The 25,570-nt window shown below is 43.1% G+C and overlaps 2 protein-coding genes across 2 annotated transcripts in view; both read right to left on the bottom strand.

Moving 5' to 3' along the window:
* Positions 1 to 5,026, bottom strand: part of tafa4b (TAFA chemokine like family member 4b) — a 53,064-nt gene extending 48,038 nt beyond the window's left edge. The window contains exon 1 of the mRNA XM_077530739.1: positions 4,531 to 5,026. The gene's annotated coding sequence lies outside the window, so the exon portion shown is untranslated. The remainder of the gene's footprint in view (positions 1 to 4,530) is intronic.
* A 3,367-nt stretch (positions 5,027 to 8,393) lies between these two features.
* Positions 8,394 to 19,327, bottom strand: eogt (EGF domain-specific O-linked N-acetylglucosamine (GlcNAc) transferase). The gene is made up of 16 exons (XM_077530674.1): positions 19,240 to 19,327; positions 18,250 to 18,483; positions 17,949 to 18,052; positions 17,728 to 17,836; positions 16,807 to 16,901; positions 16,618 to 16,722; positions 16,275 to 16,372; positions 15,926 to 16,029; positions 15,320 to 15,412; positions 15,123 to 15,194; positions 13,837 to 13,923; positions 12,012 to 12,080; positions 11,516 to 11,577; positions 10,971 to 11,090; positions 10,734 to 10,836; positions 8,394 to 10,240 (listed from the first exon to the last, which is right to left on the bottom strand). Exons 2-16 carry the CDS (start codon positions 18,466 to 18,468, stop codon positions 10,094 to 10,096), a joined length of 1,587 nt encoding a protein of 528 aa, XP_077386800.1. The 5' UTR covers positions 18,469 to 18,483; positions 19,240 to 19,327; the 3' UTR covers positions 8,394 to 10,093.
* Positions 19,328 to 25,570: the final 6,243 nt, after the last annotated feature.

Consider the following 25,570-nt stretch of genomic DNA (forward strand, 5'->3'; position numbering starts at 1 on the left):
CCAAAACATCCTAAGTAAAATTAAACTGCACTAATAAGCTAACCACCAGAGGGCACTAGAACTGCAAAAATTGAATACAACCTCACCTTTTTTTTAACAGATGTGCTGCTTTTAATATCATGACATGACAATGAGGATATTGTGGCAATTTTAATATTGGGATATCACGATATTGCCAATATTGTTACATCCGTACTAATATGGAAGCATAGAACTGCTAATGTGGAGTAAACATTTTTGACTGGCAATTACGTTTGAATATTCTCACTATGTTTGAAAATACTCTTGAGTAAGTTTGAACATACTTGTAGACTAAATGCTACAGACATAGCATACTTTCTCATAATTCCACATGGTATTACTTGCGCATATGCAAGTGAAATAAAAAAGAAGCTATTTTTAAGCATTTGATACACATTATACCAATACAAGGTGTTCCAAAATGGTTGACCCCATTCTAAATGCCCATATCTCGGAAACTGCTTGATGGATCTTAATGAAACTAAATACACTTTATGTTGAAGGTCATAAGTTTTATTGGTTAAATTTACAAACAAAAGTACAATTATTTGTTGGTTCTATGACAGATTTTCATAAATGTTCAATATGAGCGCCGCCTGTGACTCTGCACACGTCGAGTCGGTATGCGAGCTCGTGCCAAAAAGGGCACTTTTCTTGAAATTTTTGGTACCAAGTCCTAATTTATTTTGTAGATGGTGCCTTCTTTGCAAAATTTGTGAGGAAGGCACGCTGCACTGTCTTCGGTGACTGAGCCCGAGCATACTCTAACACGCAAAATGCCTTTTCTGTTGAAGTGAACAGCATTTCTTAACCTGAAAAGATAGAAATGCCAAATGTTACACACAAAAACTTGAAACGTTTCTACACAAGCTGTGAAAATTTGAGGTTAATCTAACGAAAATTGTCAAAATTATTGGCCTACGAAATGGGGTCAAACATTTTGGAACACCCTGTATGTTTGATAATTAAGTTGTAAGTTAATTTGTAACTTGTCTGCCATGCATGATTTAAGTTCATTTTTTCCTTTAAACATTAATGCAACGGTGCATTGACTTGTGGCTGTATGGAAAATATGCAAGGTTTGTAGCATTTAGCCTACAAGTACGTTCGAGCGTATTTGCAAGTATGTTCGAATGTACTTGCCAGTCAAAAAGGTTTAGTCCACATTGGCAGTTCCAGGCTTCTGTAGACTAATGATTTTTAATCATCCAAAACATTGTCAAACAGTAACTTCCTGGAGTCAGATTCATCTGTTTCACGCTTTGTGAAATAAACCCGAGCTTGTCACCAGAGTAGAACGTGTGGTCTTTATTGCCTGCCAAAGCAATGACTGAACTTTGGCCTTTCTACCCTCAGGAGTCATGACCTCTGTCTCGTAAAGGTCTTTGTGGTTGCGGTAGAAAACACGCACTCACATGAGCGCAAGGCCATTGATTAAGATCACTTCTTCCTCTATTACATGGCATCTCCTTGTGTGGGCACAGGAATGCTGCTCCTCTGGAGTACATTTCACAAGGATGAGCGAAGGCCTGACCACATACTGACTCAACACAACCTGGAAGTGCTCGAAAGAAATGAACACTAAGGGATGCCGCTATGAACAAATGGGAGTCCTATCTCCATCTTTCATGAAAGAACGCCTCCGTTCTGTTCCCCATTTCTTCAACATCTCCTCTCAGTCAGGAAGCATCCGTTCATCTCAGTCAGTGTGTATGTGCGTCTCGGGGTACGAGGTGATCTCCAATCTGTCACGCTGCCGGCACCCTAATTCATCGAACATCCCCCACAGCATCTCACACACACACACACACACATGATCATCATCTCACGTACCCATTGTTTGTCTCTCTGTACTGTACATGCCATCACATGCCTCATGCAAAGCTTATTTTAGTCTCTCCAGCTCATTTCTCTCACCTCCCATGCCCTCCCTGCTGCTGCCTTGCCCTGACTCCTCATGCACAAGCACAAGTGCACACAACGCGCTCATTCCCAGGCAGTCATCCTTAACAGAACAGCCCTCGCTCGGGTAAGTAGATCAGGAGGCTGTTGAGACATGTAGCACCAAAAGACCCAGAGGATAGCAAGCTGTCCCAAAAAATTTGTCAAATTGTCACTTACGAGGTTTTGGCCCGATGCCTGATATATATATATATATATATATATATATATATATATATATATATATATATATATATATATATATATATATATATATATATATATATATATATATATATATATATATATATATATATATATATATATATATATATATATATATATATATATATATATATATATATATATATATATATATATATATATATACGTTAACGCGTTTTTTTTAACAAATGATTAATGACCACCACTTATTTGGAACGCCTTTATTGGGGGAATTCCAGTCGCAACACGCCACACGTCCACGTAAAAATGTAGCTGTAATAAATTTGAATAATAATGCATATATTTGTGGAAACTGGGGTTAAGTGTTCTACAATTTTAAAAATGTGCAGAATTTTGCAAGTTACTTCACGTTAAAAATTAGATATCTCTTAATATGAAAAGAAAAAGGGCACTGACCTGTCACCAATGTCTTACAAATGCAATTATGCCATCTAGTGGCAGAAAAATGACCAACACAAATCAATATCACACTTGTTTGTTTTTTTTACAGAACAGTACATCTTTTTAATTTTAACTCAGTTTTATGAATTATGAAATTACTCTATCAATGACTAATAGAAATATTGCTGCCTATTTTAGTCATTGATAGAGTAATTTCATTAGTTTAGCATTTTTTATCAACTTTTATGTAAACAAGAGTATGAAAATTAAAGAAAAGAAAAATTAATGTACGTTTTATTTTACATCTAGAACAGATATAACATTTGCGATTAATTGTGAGTGAACTACTGAAGTCATGTGATTAATCACGATTAAAAATTGTAATCGCCTGACACCCCTATCATATATATACATATATATATATTTTATTTTTTATTTTTTTCTTGACTGCTTATTCCTCACAAGGGTCACGGGGGGTGCTGCAGCCTATCCCAGGCTATGGGCAGTAGGCGGGGTACACGAATGTGGGAGGAGACCGGAGTGACTGGAGAAGCCCCATGCAGGCACGGGGAGAACATGCAAACTCCACCCAGGAAGGCGGGAGCCTGGACTCAAATCCAAGTCCTCAGTACTGGGAGGCGGATGTGCTGACCACTCAACCACTGTACCGCATATATATATATATATATATATATATATATATATATATATATATATATATATATATATTTATATACGATTTGTTTTTTGTCCCCCCACTTAAAACTCACCTACTTGCTGTTTTTGTGCGCCATTTGGCGGCATCTTGGTGCCAAGGATATGATTTAAAGTGAGTTGAAGAGTTTTGTTTGTACAAAAGTAGTCATTTGCCACCATCTGACATCTCGAGTACTAGCAAAAAAGTCAAATAGCTACTCGTGTCATTTTGCGATTGCAGCAGGGCTCTGTGTCTATCCTGGTTTTCGCTGTCATGTACAGGAGAGAAAAGTAACTGAGTCTATAGTGCAACATAGGAGAAATGGAGAAGGGCCCACAAAAGTGAAGGAGCTCCTCTTACTACAGGTGTGGTGTGTGTGTGTGTGACAGGGTTGGATAGTGTAATCTCCCCAGGATTAAGAGTGCTGCTCCCGTGTTAATGTGCCTGTCAATGAGAATTAGGTCCCTGGACCGATCCTCTCCATCCTCTTCTCCACCCCAAGGCCACCCCTCACCACCACCTGCCCCAGTAATGACACCGCTCTCCGTGGAGTAAGCACGGTTGAGACAATGGGGGGAATAATTACTCGCTCTCAATACAGTACAAATTGCAGAGGCTAGCAGCAGGACAGCAGAGATATAGGCAGGGAATGGGGAGGGGGTCTAACAATTAAAACACGATTACCGCGCACATTAGCATGCATTGAGAAGAAGAGAGAGAGAGAAAGAGGGTGAGAGAGCACCAGCTGAGTGCGTGCATTTCTGTCCAATAGAATGTGGATCCTTGCGTTCTGCAACACGCCTTCATTCCAACAGACCCTCATTCGGCTCCCATATGCTCAAGATCGTCCTTGGCATCATCTCCATCCCCAACAGCCCAGCTCGAGGCATGTCGAGTCGAGCCCACTCTGCGGATCATCAGCCTCACGAACTCCTTCCTTCCTTGCCGATCGTTTATTTCAGATGGGTGGCGAGGACGCACCGCATTCATCTCGCCCCCAAGCCCGCTACACACGCGCGATTCAATCGAGTCGCACTGGTGGGCTTTTACGCACGGGAATTGCGCGGACGTGTTTATTATTATTTATTTGTTACAATAATTCACCATAACTGCGCGTACACAAACGCATATTCGGCTGAGAATAAGTAGGCTAAGTAAATGTGAGCGAATCAGTCTGCACTCGGCTTTATCATCTTTAAGAATTTTCACATTTTTACTGAAATAAATACAATGAATAAACTTACCCAAATTTATAAAGTGGAAATCATGACAGCAGCAAAGTAGGTTTATCCAGGAGAGACTTTCTGCTTCAAACTCTACTGTGTTTTCCTCACAATCCTTTCTTCGGTGATTCCGCTCCGCTTCCAGGAGAACCCAAACGCAGCGAATCAGAGGAAAAGGAAGCTCGAGCAGAGCAGCGGGCATCTGCAGCCGGTTCGGACACCCGTGACTTCTTGGAACAGCAACGTGCTCCAAATGTCACCAATTCGCAAAGTCCCATCTCAACATCACAATGAGGAGAAAGTCACCCAAAATAAAAGCGTACACAACCACTTCAAACTTGTCTTGCGCTGGTGTGTGGCGTTTTGTTGCCAAACAAACTCTCCGCAGAAGTTTGAGTGGCTTTGTGACAGCCCGGTGGAGCCGCCGAGAAGAGTGATGGCGGTACAGTGGAGCAAGTGGCGAGAGTTGCGCTCCTTTCGCTCCACCCGGCCATGCGGGGATCGATTGGTCATGAGAAGTGAGATGCGTGCTCCGTCCTTTCCATTCAGAACACGTGCATCAGCGCCCGCCCAGTTCACCAGCATGTACACCCCCTCTATTCCCACCCAACCCCCTTTTTGCCCGCTGATGTCATGGAGTTTGCAAGAAGAAGTAGTAGATAGAGGGTGTGTGTGTGTCAGGGGTGGGGGTGGAACAATCGGCACTATACAGTAAATGTCGAGGGAGGAATTTGATGCCTCTAAAATGCATGCTTAAAAGAAAAAAAGATTTATGTTCAATATCACTTTTCCAGTACTCACCCATACCAATATAGTACCGATACCACCAGTCCTGTTAATACATAAAAAAAAAAAAAAAGAGATAATTTTAAAGAAAGACGCATACATCCCAAAATAACATTTCCTTCACAATTGGATGATATTGACGTCAATTCATAGAATTTTAAATTTTGAGTTCTTGATCATAAAACGCCAAAACAGGGTGGCCGATACTGGTACTGTCGATCTCTGGAATCGGTACTCGCCCTCAGTAAAACTGTGGTTCGAAAACATATATCGCCAGTAGACTGAATTCGACAAAAAGTATGTTTAATAAGAAGACAATTTAAACATTAACACTAGACTTAAATACAGGTCAAATGCACATATTACATATACAAGTTAATAAAATTATGAATGAATGTTTAAAAACAAACGGTTCATAAAAATTAGGCAAATTCGTTCCACATTCTAAAAAATATGCTTGTAGGATAAGTGAAGTCTCTAAAATGTGGAGAATGTTTTTATGTAAATATATGTATTATTAATCAATTAATTAATATACATATTCATTTATTTTATATTTCTTTAATTATTGCATTTTTACATTTTTTTTTAATTGGTAATGAAGTTAAAATTAGGGCTGAGCGAATATCGATACTAGGCGCCAGTATAGGGCCGATACCTGGCCTTATTTCAAGGTATCGATACACACAATGGTGGCCAATATTACCAATATTGGCAGGCCCCTTGTGGCCATTTTATGATCAGGTACTAGAAATTAGAACTTAAAAGAACATAAATTTGCCATTAATTTCATTCAATGCTAAGGAAAAATGCTATATTAAGATTTTTATTTATTTATTTATTTTTTGGGGGGGATCGGGGGCCGGGTTATGTATCAAAAGTACTGGTATCGATATCGATGACTACTCAAGAGTTGAGTACTCATATCGATATCGGTGTGAAAAAAAAGTGTTATCAAAGTACAACTGAACTCTGCTTTGGCAGTGATTCTTTTGTGTACCACTAGAGGGAGCAAAAAAAGTCCTAAACTAAAGAGAGCCTTGTTGTCTTCATCTAACCTCTCCCCATTATCATCCCATCATTCCCTACCTCACTTCCTTCCCAACTTGGATCACGTTCCATGCACATGCTGCGTGGATATCAATACTAGAATGTAAATGGTGTAAATATAAACCACCCTCCCACACCCCTTGAACAGGATTTAATGATGGCCGCCTCTTTGTTTCAGCACCAAGAGACTTGCTGAACAATTATCCCATCCGCGGGAATATTCTCGCGTGTTGATGCCGATTGATTACAGGGTGTTGTATATGCGGGCCTTTAAGACCGAGCGCAGGTCGATGCGTGCTAACGACCGAAGGTGACGAGTATCCAATCTCATACATCTATATTGGCAGAACTGCTTGGTCCCGGATCAGTGTCTTTTTGCGGCGCATGCATACATGACTTTAGAGGTAACAGAATGAATTTGAACTTTAAAAAGTGCTGACGTCATGCAGTATGTGTACATGTTTAAACTGAGCTCAGAGATTAGACACAGATGCTGCTTTGTTTACAAGATTCCAAATAAATTGAATTTCAGCACCACGGATAGCACCAGATTGTCCTGTCACTGAGCCTCTCTCCTTTGTGCCTGCATGTCAAAGAAACAGTCACATCCAGGGAGGAGACACAAGAATTTCAACTGTGGAAAACTTTGAGAAAAGGGAACAAAATGCCACAGCATTACGCAACTACACTGAATTGTGTTTTCAACACAATGGCGTAATGGCGATCAGAAGGGACGGACAGACGATATCACGTATCTTGTTCTCCAGGAAAGGTGAGCTAGAGAAAACCACATTTTGTGCACTTAACAAAACATGATTCCTTTTTAAAATCTCATTATAAAACCAGCTGTGAAACCATCAGTTTGCTATACATGCTCGGTATTCATTTAATCGGGGTAGGCCTACAAGGTTGGTCAGGAAAGAGCAGATGCTGAGGGCCCCCCATTGTGTCATGAATCAAGGATATAGCCTCTATTTCAACACTCCTACAATCGAACAATTTTCACCCAAAGGGAGAGTTGCAGGTTAACTGTTGTTGACTAGAGGGAGGACTACAACCTCACCTCAATCAACATTCTTTTGTTAATCACCCTCTATACATTTTTTAAATATAATCTAGGAGGCTTGGAAAGGAAATCGATTTGCCCATCGGTTTGCAATTCATTCCAATTCATTGAGTCTTCAAGGTGTTTGAAATAAGATCATTAAACTGTTTGATGAGGGATTCGTGAGAACTCCAGGCACAATCAACAACAAATGTGAGGGGAGGGTGGAAAGGAAACAAATGTGAACGTTATTATCAGGACCAACGCCTGAAAAGTTCAAATTTGTCAGTATATAAGCTAAAAAAAAAACGAGTTAACGATTTGAAGGAGCCACAAGGGTTAATGAGTGCAGACACGTTGGTTCCTCTGCGTTTGATTCCCACCCTGAATAGTGATTCTTCACTCTTCACGAGGTCGCTGGCAGTAACCCGAGTAGGGCCATAAATAGTGTCCCATCCACGGAGAGGTTGTCAATACAACCAAAGTTCAGACACAACATCCTCCGAGGGCAGGCTGCAGCCTGGCACCAAACTTGCGGTGAATTAGAGATGACAAAATTGGGCAAACATTATTGCCCTGTGACCTGTGAAATGTGTGTGAACTCATTATTTTTTTTAGCATGCATACTACTGGGGTTTATCATCGCGCAAGGGGAGGATTTGGATTCATCTATGTGGTTGTACTGCCCCCATGTGGCTAGTATGCATCACTGATAACTGAGGTAGTTTTTTTTTTTTTTTTGAGGTCATGCAGATTTATTACGGTGACAGTAAAAAACTGAACTAGTGCCCTTTTGCAAAAAGTACTTTTCCTCCTTAAACCGACACTCAGTAAAATAATGAAAGCCGCAAAGGGATGCCTGGCATCAGCAAAAACTGTCAGGAAAGAAAGTTCAGCTTGTTTCCCCATCCAAGGTCACACTTCAAAAAGATGATTGATTTAATGAGGATGAAGTAAATCTTTGATGTCTCATACGATCAACAGAGGCAACAGGGAACATTAGTCTGCTTTGAAAATGTTTTTAATGAAAATATTGCATTTTGTACCCCACTATAAAACTTCAGTCCGGCAAACGGTTCCACAGTTTACCATTAGGCCGACTTCTTTGATAAAATACAATGGCAAGGTCAAGCAAAACACCATCCTCATAGGGTCTTATTGATTGCAGTAGACTGCAAGAAAATTGTGCTACTTCCATGTGGGACTAACAGCACTTATAGTTTCAATAGCTAAAGGAGACCAAGTGCAAAAAGATCCTGATTCTCAGTATTTACAGCCTATCAACGAAAAAGATCTAAACAGAAAATAAACACACACACACAAACCAATTAAGAGTCTGATACATTTAAACACTTGGCTGACTAAATTGGGACTGGAGTGTCACATTTTCCAACCATCCATTTTCCATAACGCTCATCATTTAAAACAAATACTTTTACAAATATTTTCCAGTATTTATATTTGTGTCGAGGCAGATGACACTACACTCATTTTTTCCAGCTTTGTTGAAAGTTAGTCTCAGGTTGATCCCAGTTTCAATTGCACTTGTTAGTTTATCATTTAGTCAACCTTATCCCATTTTTTAGTCAAGTATTTTAGCCTTTTAGTCAAAAAAAAAAAGTAATTTTATTTGTCTAGTTTTAGACGAAAATGGTGTATTGTTTTATTTCAACTTAGATGAATTGGTTTTGACTAGTTCATTTTAGTTTTTAATTTGCATCAATGTGTAACTGCCCAGGTGATTTGTGATACTTCTGTCTGCTTTAACAAAACAAACAATTCAAGTGAAACCAGTTGCCCAACTCGTGTAAGTGAATACAAGCTAGTAAGGTAGCCAGCATTCATTTGCATTCACTTCAGTTGTTACTGTTGGAACATTATACCCGTTGGTTTGATGTTACATTATAAATAACCATCACCAAAGGTTTTGTTTTTGTTACCATGGTGACTTACTCCCAGTTTGGGTATTTACTCCAGTCAAGTTTTCGTCTGGTGAAAAATATTTTTGTATAAATTTTTCGTAATATTTTGTAGTTTTCTGTAAAGAAATGAACACTACATACGAACATAAAACAGTGCAAATATGTATGTAGTTCAGCATTCTATTGGCAGTTTGTTTTTGTTTTTTTTAACCTATCCACTGTGATTTATTGGCAAACTCACCAGCTCTGCGCCAAGAAACAATGACGTGAGGCCAGAACTTAATTTAGACCAAAGTAGTCATTTGCTGCCATCTTGTGGCATGTATAGGCAATTAAAACCCCTTTTTTTGGGGTGTCAATTACTTGCTCATTTTTTACAATTTGTGGCAATTCGCACAGAAGGGTTCAACTGAACTGATAAAAGAGAATTCTGATAAAATTCAGAATTGTTCCTATGATGCTGTTTTGTTGTGGATGTATTTTTAATCTCAGGTGTAAACGTCAGAGGAGACTCAAATCAAGACTTCATGAATCAAAAGTAACAACAGGCCACATGTTTCGGGACACCGGAAAAGCTGCTCATTAGTCAACTTTCTCGGTGTGGAATGAAGCAGTGGTAACACAGGAAATGAAGAACTCAACACCTGTAGTTCTTCAGATGTGTCAACTGCTCATATCTCATCTGAGCCTCCTGGTGTACAGATTTCACTCATTATGACTTATTAAACCAGGCATCAGGACGTGGAAAATTCTTTGATGGGCCACAGAGATATTTAAGTCTCTACAGCTCATCACGCATGATACAGCGCTGCCATTTGGGATGCTGTGTGATGTAAAGTGTTGCCTCCTGCACAAGGCGCATGAATTCCTCCACGTCAAAGGAGTAGTTGGTGAACTTGGGATGGTCTCCAAGAGTCGGGTGGTGACCCTATGGAAGACATTCATGCAGAGAGGGAGGGGGAAATGATGCTGTCAGGTTTTTCTATTATGGTATAAACGTTTGAAGATAATTGCTCAAGAGTGGAACTGAATTGTGGAGAAGAAACTGGATTTTTCACAATTTTAGCACAATGTTAAAAAAAAAAAAAAAAAAAAAAAAAAAAAACACCAATAAAGAAAATAATCTATGAATACGGCTGTCACATTCATGAAGGAAACATGTTGTGCGGACATCAGAATCTGTCTGCTTGGACCTCGATCAAATCCACCAAAATTGCATTACACTTCCTGCGCCAATAGTTTTACGTGGTCCCGTGTAAACAATATATGGCTTATGAAGCAGAGCAGCTTATATTCATAAATTCAGACGTATTTATGGGTGCGGCTTATACACTGGTGTGCTCATGAGACCAATATGTATGGCAAATATACATGGATGTGTTTAGATCATATGTTGGAGTTATTAATGGAGTTTCCCTTACCTTATCCTGGGGGTACACTTTGTCCATTTTCTGCCAAGTCATATAGCGAATGCCCCGCAGCCGTGCCAAATCTCGATAGCAACCCTCATCCTGACAATTATACCTGAGAGAGATAAAAGCGCAACCTTTATCTCTTGCTATCCTCCGCCTGCCTCTTTCTTGTTAAATATTAGTCCTGCAATCACTGCTTGTGTCTTCAATTTTGTCACACTCAAAACTAGACAGGGGGTCACTTACAACTCAAAGACCACAGCCCAGTCAGGTAGGAAGAGTAGATGCGTAAGTCCTGCCCCGTGCATTCCGATGAAGATGTCCGAGTTGTGGGTGATCCTCAATTGCTCGAGGAAGGGAACATTCCTTGAAGAGTCACAGAAAGCAATGCCTTGGCTTTCCTTACTGACAAAACGCTGTCACCAATCCGATGTATGCAAAACGTCACATGACCAAGCCCGAAAAATGTGATCAATGACTTCCTGTGAATGCCGCCATAGCGTGCAAGAGGTTGATGGCATGATTGTTTGAAGCCGAAAAAAAACCCCGCAAAACTTTACAGATCTTTGGTCAAATGTTAAAGACATGTACAACATTCATTTATACAAATACGATAGGGTGCATGTAAACCCAAACAAAGTCTATACAATTCTGCTACGGTCATCTTTGGTAGCTCTGTGGTGACATCTTGTGTTTAAAAAAAAGACATTGTAGGAATAGGTTAGGCATATATCAGATTCACAGTTGAAAATACATATCCCAGAAAAAAAAAAAAAAAAAAACTCACTCACTTATATTTGAAGTCAAACACACTGACCTCCAGCTGTGGCATTGTTTTAAGAGCATTTAGAAGCTGCAATAAAAATACAAGAATAAGTTAAAGAGTGAGAACAAATATTGATCGTCAACACATCATAATTTCTCAAGTATAATATGCATTCATGCATATGCAACCCCAAAATCTGACACATCTGGGAAAAGTCAACAGGCAAGTTAGGCAACAGCCTACTTACTACGGTTTAATAGTTTGGGATTTTTCATTATTGTTACTTTTTATTTAATTTTGATATATGCATTATTGATGGAATTCAACATAAAAAAGGTCACTAAGTATTGCATAATAAAGAAAAATACCATTCTCAAATGACCTTGCTTCTTTTGTACAAATGAACAGCAATGCATGATTGAATACATTTAAAATTAACCCCCAAATCTTATGGATGAGAAAAGGAACATGTGCCTCGAATAAACAGACAAAGAAGAGAAGGAGGAAAGAGCTCGACTCACCTCATTTTGGTTTATTATTCTTCTGTATTCTGTGCTGCGTGCAAGCAAGGTAACACGAACACGTCCCGCCTAAAAAATATTTGAGTTCATTTTTAGAAGAAGAAAAAACGCACAATATATGAAGCTGAAAATGCTGCTCAAAGATGTACATATTCTGTAAATATATAAATATATGGAGTGAGAGTTCATTCTGTTTCAGGGATTTTAATGGTGTTTTGTTATTGGACTTCTGTGCTCGTCATGGATTGTCCATAACAAACACAATGTTCAAACATAAGGGTGTCCTTATGTGCACTTGGCGCCAGGAAACCCTAAGCCGCAGTTCGATGATCGACTTTGTAGTCATGTCATCGGATTTGCGGCCGCATGTTTTGGACATTCGGGTGAAGAGAGGGGCGGAGCTGTCAACTGATCACCACCTGGTGGTGTGTTGGCTCCGATGGTGGGGGGAAGATGCCGGTCAGACCTGGCAGACCCAAACGTATTGTGAGAGATTGCTGGGAACGTCTGGCGGAATCCGGTCAGAAAGAGTTTCAACGCACACCTCCGGCAGAACTTCTCCCTTGTCCCCGGGGGAGGCTGGGGACATTGAGTCCGAGTGGGCCATGTTCTGCGCCTCCATTGTTGAGACAATCGGAGCTGTGGCCGTCAAGTGGCCTGTGCCTGTTGTGGCGGCAATCCTCGAACCCGCTGGCAAAAACTCGGACATGGGAGGAGTGCAGGCCATGTAAAACGACTTCCGGATGGCTTCGAGGAAATTCTGGTCCACCATCCGCCATCTCGGGAGAGAAAAGCAGTGCACCATCAACACTGTGTATAGTGGAGAATGGGGCGCTGCTGACCTCGACTCAGGACGTCGTGAGTCGGTGGGGAGAATACTTCGAAGACCTCCTAAATTCCACCGACAAGTCTTCCTTTGAGGACGCAGAGCCTGAGGTGGGCTCTCCTATCTCTGGGGTCGAAGTCACTGAGGTGGTTGGAAAGCAGGGCCCCGGGGGTGGATGAGAATATTAACAGAGGGAATTACATACTCATTGTTATCAGAGAAGGTGACAAAGAAGACATGATGTAATGATTGATGATATCAAAAAGCACACATTCCCTGACTGGGAATCCAACACAGGCCACGGCGCTGAGAACATTGAATCTTAATCATTGGTAACCAGGGAGACATTAGGAAGACCAGACAATATGTTTCTGCAGTCACAGTAACATGTAAGTGTGATTTTAAAGTGTTGCACTGAGTAGTATTCTACTGCTGAGGATTGGACATTTTCCACAGTGATGGGTTGCAATTTGGTTTGTTAAGACTGAATCAATCCTGAACCATCTCCAGAGTGTTGGCCCATTATCAAGACTGAGCTCATTTTGTTTTACAGTAGATAACTCCTACTGTATTGGAATTAACATTAACACAAGTAATGGAGCATGCTACGCTTTCAGGGAATCTTAAAAAAAAGAGATTTTCACATGACCATGAAAAAAAAAAAAATCAAACTTGAACTGCAGTGTTGAGAGCAAGTGAATCCTCACCACAAAAATACCATGTGAACATTTTGGAATTTTAACCACTTAGTTTCGCCACAGCTCGTCATTTAGGTGCAAAAAAAGTGTTCCCTTGGAGCATTCAATGGCTGTGCTAGTGGAGGTAAGTAGTATTCTACTGCTGGATTAGTCAAATTCTTATTCCATTAATCAGAATATCCTGTTTGGGCTATTGGGGTCACAGAACATATGACTGCAAAGAATGTTTTTTAATTTGAATTTCCCTTTAAGCCTCGTAAAAGCATTTACATCTGGTTTGACTATATCCTTCGGTTCTTACCATGGGTCCATTCTGCAGTATGTTCAGACGATGGAGGACATGTTGGGAGAATGCCCGAAACATCCCTTCACTGTAGCAATCGGAGATCTGCCATCGCATACAACAGGTAAATTCAATTTATTGACAGTAGAAAACCTGTGAATAATTGACGCCTGTTATAATTACATTGAAAAAAAATTGTGATTTTTCAGCAGAAAGCTTTCTCTTGTCCATTTTGCAAAGTTTGCCTGGGAAATAATTAAAACAGTCTAAGATTGATATCCGTGAAATGAATAGACAGGAGAAGCAAAATATGCAAAAACATCCTCAGAAAAACTAAAACAAATTTGTAAACATACAGTAACAATAATTTGCATGACAGTGTAGGCTGCTCAAAAATATTTACACGGTTGTATGATTTCCCACTTGCTGAGTGGACTACCCAAATCGCTAAAATCATGTTTCTAAATGTACCAATTTTTCTATATTTCTTTAAAAAAAAAAAAAAAAAAAAAAAGCTGCAATTTTAATACTTTGATAGTTTTACTCATAGCTATTGATAGTTTCCCGGTGTTCCCAAGCTGCACCTTACTCTACAGCGCGTGCACATTTAGACCAGTCATTCCGCTTGGTGGTAAACCAGAAGAGCTGCTAACAAAATTTTTTTTTGCCATAATAAACATATCATTTAGGTATACATATAACTTCTAATAAAAATGCAAGTAAATAAAAGTACAATATTGGGATACGTATCATCTTAAAGATCATGTATTGGGATACATATGTATCGCGATACGTATCGAATCGTGAGGTTGTTGGCAATACACAGCCCTGATTGGTATCCAATGAGCCCTATTTCAATGGCCTCACAGATGTCACAGTCACTCATAATCACACACAAGAAGTTAAGAGGCAATGATATGAGAATCATTTAATTGACAAACTTTCTAAGTCACCAAAATTATTAATTCATGTTGCTGTATGTATATTTTTGGCCCATTAGATTTGGGCCAATAATAAAGTCATAAAAGAACCAAACTTTATGAATGTTTTTTGTAACAAAGAAGTACAGTATCTTCCAATCACTCTATCAGAGAGATATATTTACACACTCTGCTTTGTTTATGGCCAAATACTAATGTTCATATTTGTAAGAAAATTCATTTTCAGTACAGTACAGTCCATAACGGAATGAATTCCATTCATGTGGTACAGAAGTACTGCCTCCTTTTAGCCGAATCAAATTCAGTAGTAAGTTGAGGTCATAATTCATACAAATACACAAATATATTTAATGAGCAACTTACGAGTGGTGTGTTGTAAAAGAGACCATATCTCATTCTTGGGAGAAGGGAGAAAAAGGCATCTTTGAAACATACCTATGAAAGCATGAAATATAGTAATACATGTCATTGTCATTTGGTCATTCTATTGTTGGGATTTGGCTAGCTTTTTACCAAAATGCCACCTATAAAATATTGATCTTTATAAAGATTTAACTTACTCTTTTAGAATCATAGGTCTTCAGGTGAATGATACCAGATTGTGAGAAGGCCTTCCATGTTTCACTAAACAAATCTCCATATTCATAAAAGCTCTGTTAAATTACACAGAACAAAAAGAATAAATTAAATCTGAACAAAAAATATTTGTGTAATAAAATAATAATCTCCAGTTCTTGAATAAAGGGATGTAAGTTTAAAAAAAAAAGAAGAAAAAAAAAGTATATCCGATTCATTGATTAATTGGACAATACTAAAAGAACAGTTAATTGCAGCCATAATCTAGTGACTTGAGTCAATCTGCCCCCTTGCCTTAGAATTAACTTCCACCAGAGTAAATAGCATTTTCAATTTCATTTTTACCACAACCTTAGCTCTACTATATCTGTTATATTCTGTTAGATTAACAATCTTAGACTGGTACATGCCACTGTTCTGGTTACTAATTATTCATATTTTATATGTTGTTTTTAACATTTATGATAAAAAGTGCTTTATTGGTTTAAAATGTGCTTGCAAATAAAATGTATTCATATTATCGTTAATGTGTTACTGATAACACATTGACAGCAAAAATGAAGGCTTGTACAAATAAATCAGGCACCTACCGTGTCCCACATTACAATGTTGATGTCAGAGCTGAAGGAGTTGTTAATGTGCTGGGATATGTAGAGGTTGACAAAGTCACAGAAATGATGGTACATGTTCACTCCTGGCGAAAATAGAAATTATTATTTATTGTCACATGACTGAGAAATGGGAAATTGTTGATGACAATAAACAATATCAAGTGCCATACTGGTGTTATATTCTACATCAGCAAGTTAGCACGCACACTTCAAAATGCACATACTCTAAATCGAAAATATTCATTTGTATTTATCTAGGTGTAATGAGTGTTACAAAGTTTTGATTATTGACATTAATAATTGGCTTAATAGTGCAACAAAGTCTTACCAGCATCCAGTTTCATGAAAACTGTGGGTTTTTCTATAATGATGTCGCAGGATTCAGAATGAAAATCCAACTCTGTGAACGTCTGAAGCTCTGCATACCTACAAAAGCATCAATGCAACAAGCGCTGGTAAAGGAAGATTGAACACAGCAGTGACTTTATCAACATGGAAGTGGTCATCTATACTACAACAAAGCCCACTTCAGCTCATCATGACTCTTGCATGCATGCCAAGTCATTTTAAAAGTTCCTATAACATTTTTAACTGCCAGCACCATGAGCAAGGTGCAGGATATTGACAAGATATTGTTTCTTAAGAAAATGCCGGTCACATGAATCTCTCACCAAGACTGTAATGGGCTCTTGTGCTGTCCCGCTGCAGCAAGCGCTTGCTTGTTGAGTCGACAATGACCACCAATTTCACCTTTCTGAATGAAGTCCTCCTTGTACCTGGAGAATAAACATGAGTGAGCCACAAGAGACTTGTAGTCAGTGGATTGTCTTTTTAGTCATGGTATTTAAAAAAATAGTGACCTTTCATGACTTCTACGTGGTTTCCGCAAATCCAGGTAAAGGCTAGTTGCTCTACAGAATCTTGCATGGCTAGTGCATCGCAAAGAGGAGTCCCCCTGGAAAAATATTGCGAAAAAATCTTTCAAAATCAACATTAATATACTGTAAAATTATTTTTACTTTTCACCTTATGACTGAACTACTTATTCATCCTGTGTTGACTGCCAAAAACATTTAATAACGATGAATAAAATCACAATGTATGCTGCCATAGACGTTAAATGACGTCATCTACGTGTTTTTTTGTTTTGTTTTGTTTTTAATTCAATGGGAAGTGCAACGTCTAAGTGCAGCACTACCTGGTCAATCGGTTGTCGAATCAAAAAACACCCACTAACTATGGCCAGCAGATGGCAGCATTGTATCTCTTTTCAATGGGCTGCCGGTGTATGGAATTACAATGAAATGTGACGGAATCTGTTGAAATCTGATGAAACAGAACGTTTTCAAGAATCACATGAATGATCAAAGCCTTTGTCACATTAAAGCTAATTCACAGAGCGTCACTAAACAAAAAATATTAGTGCCACTGCCAAAGTCACTGCTGTGGCGAAAATGTATCTTTTCACAAAAATCTTCTTATATTTTCAATTTTCGCACAGTCACTCAAATTGTGATTACTAAAGAATGGAATAAGGTAGAAACATACTTTTTTTTTTTTTCTAATGAAAGAATGTAATGTGATCTTTTACCCACGTTGGAATTGTAGTAAAAGCACACAATATTCTGTTTGACTTGAAAGATTAGTTAAAATGCTCGAAATCGTCTGGTGTTTTTTTTTTTTTGATAACGTGTGGCAGTAAAAGAGTTAAACATTCCTGCTGTTTTTTTTCCTGTTGACTCACTGGCAACGGGGGAACTAAGGAAATGAGCAAGACTTACGAGTTTGCTGGCCTTGCAAAGTGTTTTGAGCTCAGAGCGGCGCTCCTTGACGTAGCCAAAATCGGCCTGCTTCCAGAAAAGATCCTGGGCTGCCTCCAGTGAATCTGCCCTAACAGTACATACATTGTTAACATTTATATACAATTCAGCAAATCCACAGCACAATAGCTCCATCAAAGGACAAGGAATTAAAGAAATTGTTAGAAATATTAAATAAGTACCATCCAGAGTCAGCTTTGTCGCAATTGGGATAGCTGAAGCGGTTCTCTGGATCACAGTTCTTCTCGTAGCCCCAACAGGATGACAAATTCAACAGGGCCAACTTCTGTTAAAAAAAATAAATAAATAAATAAAAAATACTTAAGCATAAAGAGCATGAACAGAATTCACGACTGTTCCCATGATCGTTAACATCGGAACAAATTTTGCACAATAAAAAGCATTACAAGACCATTTTTTTCAACACATTGAGAAATTGGTATTTGATAAAATACAGTTATTATGACAAAGCACAAATCTTACTTGAAAAGGACAGAGGGGGTCAAGCCTGCACTGCTTGGCGACCTTCTTGCTGTTGTACAGGAAGTAAGGTATGTGCTCCGGCGGCAGGGGAATGCTGCTGTAGTTGAAAATCGGTGATGATGTCTTGCGGTTGCTGTTCTCACTGGTGACCACAGCAGCAGAAAAGAGTATATCCAACACTGCCAAGAGCAGCGTAGCAAGAATCGCAATGCTATGCATGTGGGCTGCTGAAACCTGAGGTCAAAATGAAGAAAGTGATGACTGTAAAGTTTGGTTAGGAGCATGACACTCACACCACAATGGAACAATTTGCGGGCATGTCAAGTGTGTGGGAACTACTGTACATTCCAAGCAGATCTGAGTCCAACATAAGGAAACAGCCTGCTGCAGGAAGTACTGGTTGGTTAGAGCTTTCCGACTTTTGTTTGGGTAATCATAACTTGGAGTATAAGCAAATAATGATAGCCGCTGTCAGAAATTGTTCCCCCAGTCACCCCAAGGTACTTTGTATTTGACATTCTATATTAGAATTACAAATTGCCCCCCTTTTAGTGCGGGGAGAGAAAAAAATATGTATTCCCAAGTACAAGGAGAAACCCCACGTAAGAGGGGCTTTTTGTCGCACTTTAAATCTTTAGTACAGCTAGTAGTCGCTGACGTTGACTCTGTAGTGAGTGTTGTCAAACTTGTAGGTAACAATCGCTTATCATCTTCAGACTTTCGGATGTATTGCTAATAACACATTCATTCGCTTGCGTGCTCTTGTCGGGAAGTAATGTTTAGTTCCAAACATTTGTACGTATTCCGAGCTTGCTTGCGATGTTGTGTGTATTGGAGAGTTAGCTATCAGGACGCTAATTCATTTGAATGCTAAGGCGATGCATTTTGGTGGAAAGAGCTGCGCTTGTGTTGTACCAATAATATCACGTACACACAGCTCAAAATCAATAATGGCCGTGTTGCGGTAAGTTGAAGGGAGGTCACGTTTACCTGAATGCACAACTTAATAGTCGCCGAAGTGAAGCACTGCTGGCGCCGGTGGTCGCCATAACACCGGAATACAATACAGTGTGTCGTTAATGACTACTACCGCAAGGGGCGCACGTTTTCACAATCCACTGTGTAAAAGTCAATCGCTCATGTCAAATTCAAACTCTTCAGATCGATGAGTAATTTTAAGGATTATTTTCCACATTCCAGTATTTACAAGTTTTCCCCCAATTCCACACTTTTCACAACTCCCCAATTCAAGAGTTATTTATTTATTTATTTTTATTTATTTTTTTACATTTACTTACATCCACATTTCTTATTTCGCTTAAAACATGCCAATTATTCCACTCATTCATGACATTTTGTAAAATATTCCCATTCCCCAATTATTATTATTTCAGAAAATAATAAATATTATTTCATAATAAATAACCTTCTACACATTCAACCCTGAACACTTCTCAAGAGGTTAAAAAATAGCAACTCATTAGTAGCTTACTACATTAATTCCAGAGCATTTTCAATCAGCTTTAGCTTTCAGGAGTCACACGCAATTTCCACAGAAATTGCATTCTCTCGTTTTGTAATTATACCCCCAAGCGGAAATTTAACATGTTAGCATGTGATCATGCAGCCCCCAACATTCTGATGCGCTTGTACAACTGCATTACCAAATTTTCACAACAACAATGTTCGGTGCTGCTATTTCTATCATTTTTTGATATTCATGCAAAATATTGAAACGTTTCGGTGGATTTGTAACCTACCCCTAACCAGCAGCCGGCCCTTTTGTGGTACTGTCACAGAGTCGTTCCTGTCATCCTTTCCGAACATAAAACAAATGTGGGGCACGCCAGGCAACTTTTTTGGCCCGTAGTTCTATTTCGTCCCTCCCGACCGCCAGAAGGCGGTGCTTTAAGCACTGAATGTTCCTTTCGCGCATGCGCAGTTCGAGTAATGCATACCAAATTAGTCACCTGTGACCCCTGGGTGACCCTAGAAGGGTATAAGTTCCGGTGTCACCCAAGGTTCGTTTCCTCTTTTCTTCTCGCGTGGCGTATGCATACGACACATTTTCGAAGAGTGTAAGAATTGGGATTTGTATTTATCCTCTTGACCGCGCCGCTTGGAGCCTTGTGACCGGATCGGTCGGAGCTGCGTAGTTCGCCCTCCAAAGGCTGCGGCGACGGTGTTTTTCTTTCCTTCGTTTGTGACCCGACGTGGTCGCGTATTCTAACCTCCCGTGGGGTAAGGTTATTGACTACTTGTCGTCTTATTTCCGCGTTTACTGCGGTGTTTTGAGTTTTTTGTGTGGCTAGCCTCGCGTTAGCGCCCTGGCTACCACGGCTCGTGGTCTACCCTAAATTTTTCCTCCGCTGGCTTTGGCAGCGTTAGCGCTTCTCTCAGTTTATTAGCGCCGCTTTCTCCGACGGTGTTGCCGTTTGGTTGTTGCTTTTCTTTTTTGTGCCTTTGCTGGTGAGGGCAGCGTCAGCGTTCCCGCTCCCAGCTTACGGCGTCGCGCTTTTCGCTCGATTGTTTGTCTTACTTACTTTGTGCGTGTCCCGCCTGCGGTGCGCACCTGGCTTGAGCTGTGCAGGTGGCGTTCGCGCCCCTTCTCCCAGCTTGTCGCCGCTTTCGCGACTGCTGTCTGCCCCTCCCGCCCGCCGGCCGCTCCGTGTGCGTCTGCTGCGCAGGTGGCGTTCGCGCGCCTTCCCTCAGCTTATCGCTACTATTGACAACTGGCTGTCTGCCCCCGCCCTCCGTCGGCTGCTCGGTGTGCGTCTGCTGTGCAGGTGGCGTTCGCGCCCCCTTCCCTCGGCTTATCGCTGCTTTACCGGCTTACTGTTTGCCCCGACCCACGCGTCGGCTGCTCGGTGTGGGTCTGCTGTGCAGGTGGCGCTCGCGCCCCCTTCCCTCAGCTTTCCGCTCATCACTGCTTGGGCCTCCTTGTGTTCACAATGGAGGACTCCCATTGCTGCGTGGACTGTGGTATCCTCTTTGAGGCCTCCGATGTCCTGGACGATCGCTGCCCGAGGTGTCTTGTTTCTGACCGTGCCGGGGATGGCCGGGCCTGCAGTCCTGGTGTCAGTGACCCCAGTCCACTGGGTCATCTGTCGTCCTCCCAACCGAGGCGCCGGAAACGTCTCGGTGTGTCCTCTGCTGTACATGCCCCCCCCAGGAAAAGGGCGGCGCAGCGACGACTTGCTTCGGAGGTTGGGCACCTTCAGGCTGAGCTGGCAAAGGTGAGATCTCTTCTGCAGGACCGTCACCCTCCCACACTTACGGGGGGGCCGGGACCACCTGCCCTGCCCATGCCGCGACCATCCACCCCGCCCATGCCAGTGCTTCCTCCTGAGGAGGACGCCATTTCCTTGGCAGCTTCGGCTTCCTTTTTTAATGACGACGACCGTGACCCGGGGTCTGTGGTTTTGGGACCAAACTCTCCAGCGTCCGCTCAGAGTTCGTCCAGTGAGGCGGGGGATAGTTCTATACGGGCTGTCCTGCGCAATGCCTTGGACCTCCTGCATTTGGAGGTGCCTCCACAGGCTCAATCGGCGTCTGAGAGCGCTTTCTTCCGGCGCAGGCGCCCTTCCTCGGCTTTTTCTGTCCCCGCGTCTGATGACTATCTGCGGGAACTACATGCTTGCTGGAGGGATCCTGGGGCTCTCTCCCGTCCTTCGGCTGATGGCCGTGATTTAGCATCTATGCACGGTGCTGCTAGTGTTGGCTTGGACCGGATGCCTGCTGTGGAGCCAGCTGTCGCATCCCTCATTGTGTCCCCGGAGGAGACCCTTCGGCCATCTGTGCGATGTCCTCGACCCCAATGTCGTGTGACTGACGACCTTCTCACACGGGCCTATGGCGCTGGTGCACGTGCTGGCCGCATTGGGAACTCTTTGGCTCACCTCATGCTTGCTCTCTCTACATCCCTGCAAGCGGACAGCGTGGAGGCTGCTGTGTCCTTCAGTGATGCAGCCCTCCAGGCTTTTGCCCTCATGACTAGGGAACACGGCCGACTCATGTCCTTCCTAGTGCAGGCGCGCCGCCAGGTGTGGCTAGCGCAGTCCCCCTTGTCGGAGGCCTCTAGGAGGGCCCTCCGTGGTGTTCCTGTGGAGCCGGGGGAGCTTTTTGGTTCTGCCGCTGTGGGTGCACTGGAAAGGACGGTTAAGGCTCATGAAACCAGGAAGCAGCTTTCCAGCCTCAACAGGGCCCTGCCTCCCCAACAGGGTAGGCCTGGGGCACCCTCTGCTTTTCATCGCTTTCCTCAGCCCCGACCTGCCGAGGCTTATGGCACCCGGCGGCCCCCGCAGAGGCCCGCCGTGGGTTTTCACTCCTCCGCCCGCTTGCCTTCAGGGCAACCACGGGCTGCAGGCCCCACCCGCCGTCCCTCTCGGGCCCCTAGGGGCCGGAGGGGCAGGGACTGAGGCCTTGGGGCCGGCCGTCGGACATTTTTCCCACCAGCAGCTCAGTTACTGGGCTGCTCGTGCCTCAGACCCATGGGTGGTCTCCATCTTGACCCACGGGTACGAGCTGCAGTTCCGACGCCGGCCTCCTGCTTCCTGTCGGGTCAGGATGACTCTCATCGCCGACCCGGCAAAAGCCTCAGCTCTGGACCAGGAGCTGTCCACCCTCCTGGCCAAGGACGCGATCGAGGCCGTGGACCCCCTGGCACAGCCCGGGGGCTTCTACTCGACGTACTTCCTTGTCCCAAAGAAGACCGGTGGATACCGTCCGATACTGGACCTGAGGGGGCTCAACAGACATCTCAAGGTATTGCCATTCCACATGCTAACCACGAACGACGTCTTGCAGTCGCTCGCCCAGGGGGAGTGGTTCACGTCTATAGACCTGAAGGACGCCTACTTCCACGTCCCCATCGCACCTCGACACCGTCGATTTCTCCGTTTTGCCTACAAAGGCCGTCACTGGCAGTTCCGTGTGCTCCCTTTCGGGCTCTCCCTCGCTCCGCGGGTCTTCACTCGGTTTGTGAGGGCTGCTCTGGCGCCCCTGCAGTCTGTGGGCATGAAGGTGCTGCCGTACCTCGACGACTGGCTCCTCTGCGCGCCGTCGCGGGCTCAGGTGATCCGGGACACCTCCGATCTCCTGTCTCATGTGGCCCGGTTGGGTATCAGGGTCAACTTGCCCAAGTCCTCTCTGGTCCCCTCTCAGCGGACGGACTTCATTGGTGTGACGTTGGACACCACGGTTATGAGAGCCCACCCGTCTCCTCACCGAGTCGACGATGTTCTTCGCCTCCTCGCGCACTTTCGAAGGGGCAGGCTGTTGCCTTACGTCGCCTACTTGCGGCTTTTGGGCAAGCTGACGTCCATGACGGCTGTGGTCCCGTTGGGCCTGCTGACACTGCGCCCACTACAGAGGTGGCTGAACGGCTTCCACTTGGACGCCAAGTGGCACCGCCACCGGAGGCTCAGGGTGTCCCGTCGGTGCCTCCTTGCCCTGGCACCTTGGAGGGAGAGGGCTTTTCTATTGAGCGGCGTCCCGCTGGGTGTGGCCCCGGCCCGCCGCGAAACAGTCACCACGGATGCCAGCCTCACGGGCTGGGGTGCTGTCTGGCAGCACAGGACGGCTCAGGGAATTTGGTCTGTGCGCGACGGGGCCGATCACATCAATGTGCTGGAGCTTCGGGCGGTGCACTTGGCACTCATGCACTTCTTGCCATACCTGAGCGGACGGCATGTTCTCATACGGTCGGACAACACCACGACCGTGTTTCACATAAACCATCAGGGCGGCGTCAGGTCCGCCCGTCTATTGGAGATCTCCCAGCTCCTTCTCAGGTGGGCTGCTCCCCGTCTGGCCAGTCTACGGGCCACCTATCTGCCGGGGGTTCGGAACCAGCTCGCGGACTCTCTCTCCCGTCGGGGTCCTCCTCCGGGAGAGTGGCGCCTCCACCCAGAGGTGGTGCGCATGATTTGGAGCTGCTTCGGCACGGCGGAGGTCGATCTCTTCGCCTCCGAGGCCTCGACCCACTGCCCACTTTGGTTTTCCCTGAACGAGGCCACCAGCCCTCTGGGTCTGGATGCACTGGCGCAGCCGTGGCCGGAGTGCCTTCTCTACGCCTTTCCGCCGCTCCCTCTGATATGGCTGACGCTTCAGAGAGTTCTTCAGGAGGGTCACACGCTCTTGCTGGTCGCCCCCTTCTGGCCGGCCCGGACGTGGTTCCCCCTGCTCCGTCAACTGTGCTCCGGCGAGCCGTGGCGTCTCCCCGACAGGGAGGACCTGTTGTCTCAACAGGGAGGTCGGGTTTGGCATCCCGACCCTCGGCGCCTTCGCTTGTGTGTTTGGCCACTGAGGGGCCCCAACCGCTGCTGACCGGCTGTACAGAGTCTGTCACACGGACCATTCTTAATGCGAGGGCACCGTCCACTCGGCTACAGTATGCCAACAGGTGGAAGTTGTTTGTGGCATGGTGCGGAGAACACGGGGTGGACCCTGCTTCATGTTCCATCCCCACCATCCTGGATTTCTTGCAGTCCCTCCTGGATAAGGGCAGGTCTCAGTCGACGCTGAAGGTGTTTTAAGGATTATTTTCCACATTCCAGTATTTACAAGTTTTCCCCCAATTCCACACTTTTCACAACTCCCCAATTCAAGAGTTATTTATTTATTTATTTTTATTTATTTTTTTACATTTACTTACATCCACATTTCTTATTTCGCTTAAAACATGCCAATTATTCCACTCATTCATGACATTTTGTAAAATATTCCCATTCCCCAATTATTATTATTTCAGAAAATAATAAATATTATTTCATAATAAATAACCTTCTACACATTCAACCCTGAACACTTCTCAAGAGGTTAAAAAATAGCAACTCATTAGTAGCTTACTACATTAATTCCAGAGCATTTTCAATCAGCTTTAGCTTTCAGGAGTCACACGCAATTTCCACAGAAATTGCATTCTCTCGTTTTGTAATTATACCCCCAAGCGGAAATTTAACATGTTAGCATGTGATCATGCAGCCCCCAACATTCTGATGCGCTTGTACAACTGCATTACCAAATTTTCACAACAACAATGTTCGGTGCTGCTATTTCTATCATTTTTTGATATTCATGCAAAATATTGAAACGTTTCGGTGGATTTGTAACCTACCCCTAACCAGCAGCCGGCCCTTTTGTGGTACTGTCACAGAGTCGTTCCTGTCATCCTTTCCGAACATAAAACAAATGTGGGGCACGCCAGGCAACTTTTTTGGCCCGTAGTTCTATTTCGTCCCTCCCGACCGCCAGAAGGCGGTGCTTTAAGCACTGAATGTTCCTTTCGCGCATGCGCAGTTCGAGTAATGCATACCAAATT

This window comes from Festucalex cinctus, chromosome 8 (genome assembly GCF_051991245.1).
Source record: "Festucalex cinctus isolate MCC-2025b chromosome 8, RoL_Fcin_1.0, whole genome shotgun sequence".
Classification (NCBI taxonomy): Eukaryota; Metazoa; Chordata; class Actinopteri; order Syngnathiformes; family Syngnathidae; genus Festucalex; species Festucalex cinctus.

What these genes read in the sequence shown, in the direction of transcription:
- eogt (XM_077530674.1), bottom strand. Translation starts at nt 18,468, where the DNA reads ATGCATAGCATTGCGATTCTTGCTACGCTGCTCTTGGCAGTGTTGGAT. An exon ending in CCACGTAGAAGTCATGAAAG is followed by an intron (nt 16,723 to 16,806) that starts GTCACTATTTTT and finishes TTTATTCTCCAG; the next exon opens with GTACAAGGAGGACTTCATTC. An exon ending in AGACCTATGATTCTAAAAGA is followed by an intron (nt 15,195 to 15,319) that starts GTAAGTTAAATC and finishes ATGCTTTCATAG; the next exon opens with GTATGTTTCAAAGATGCCTT.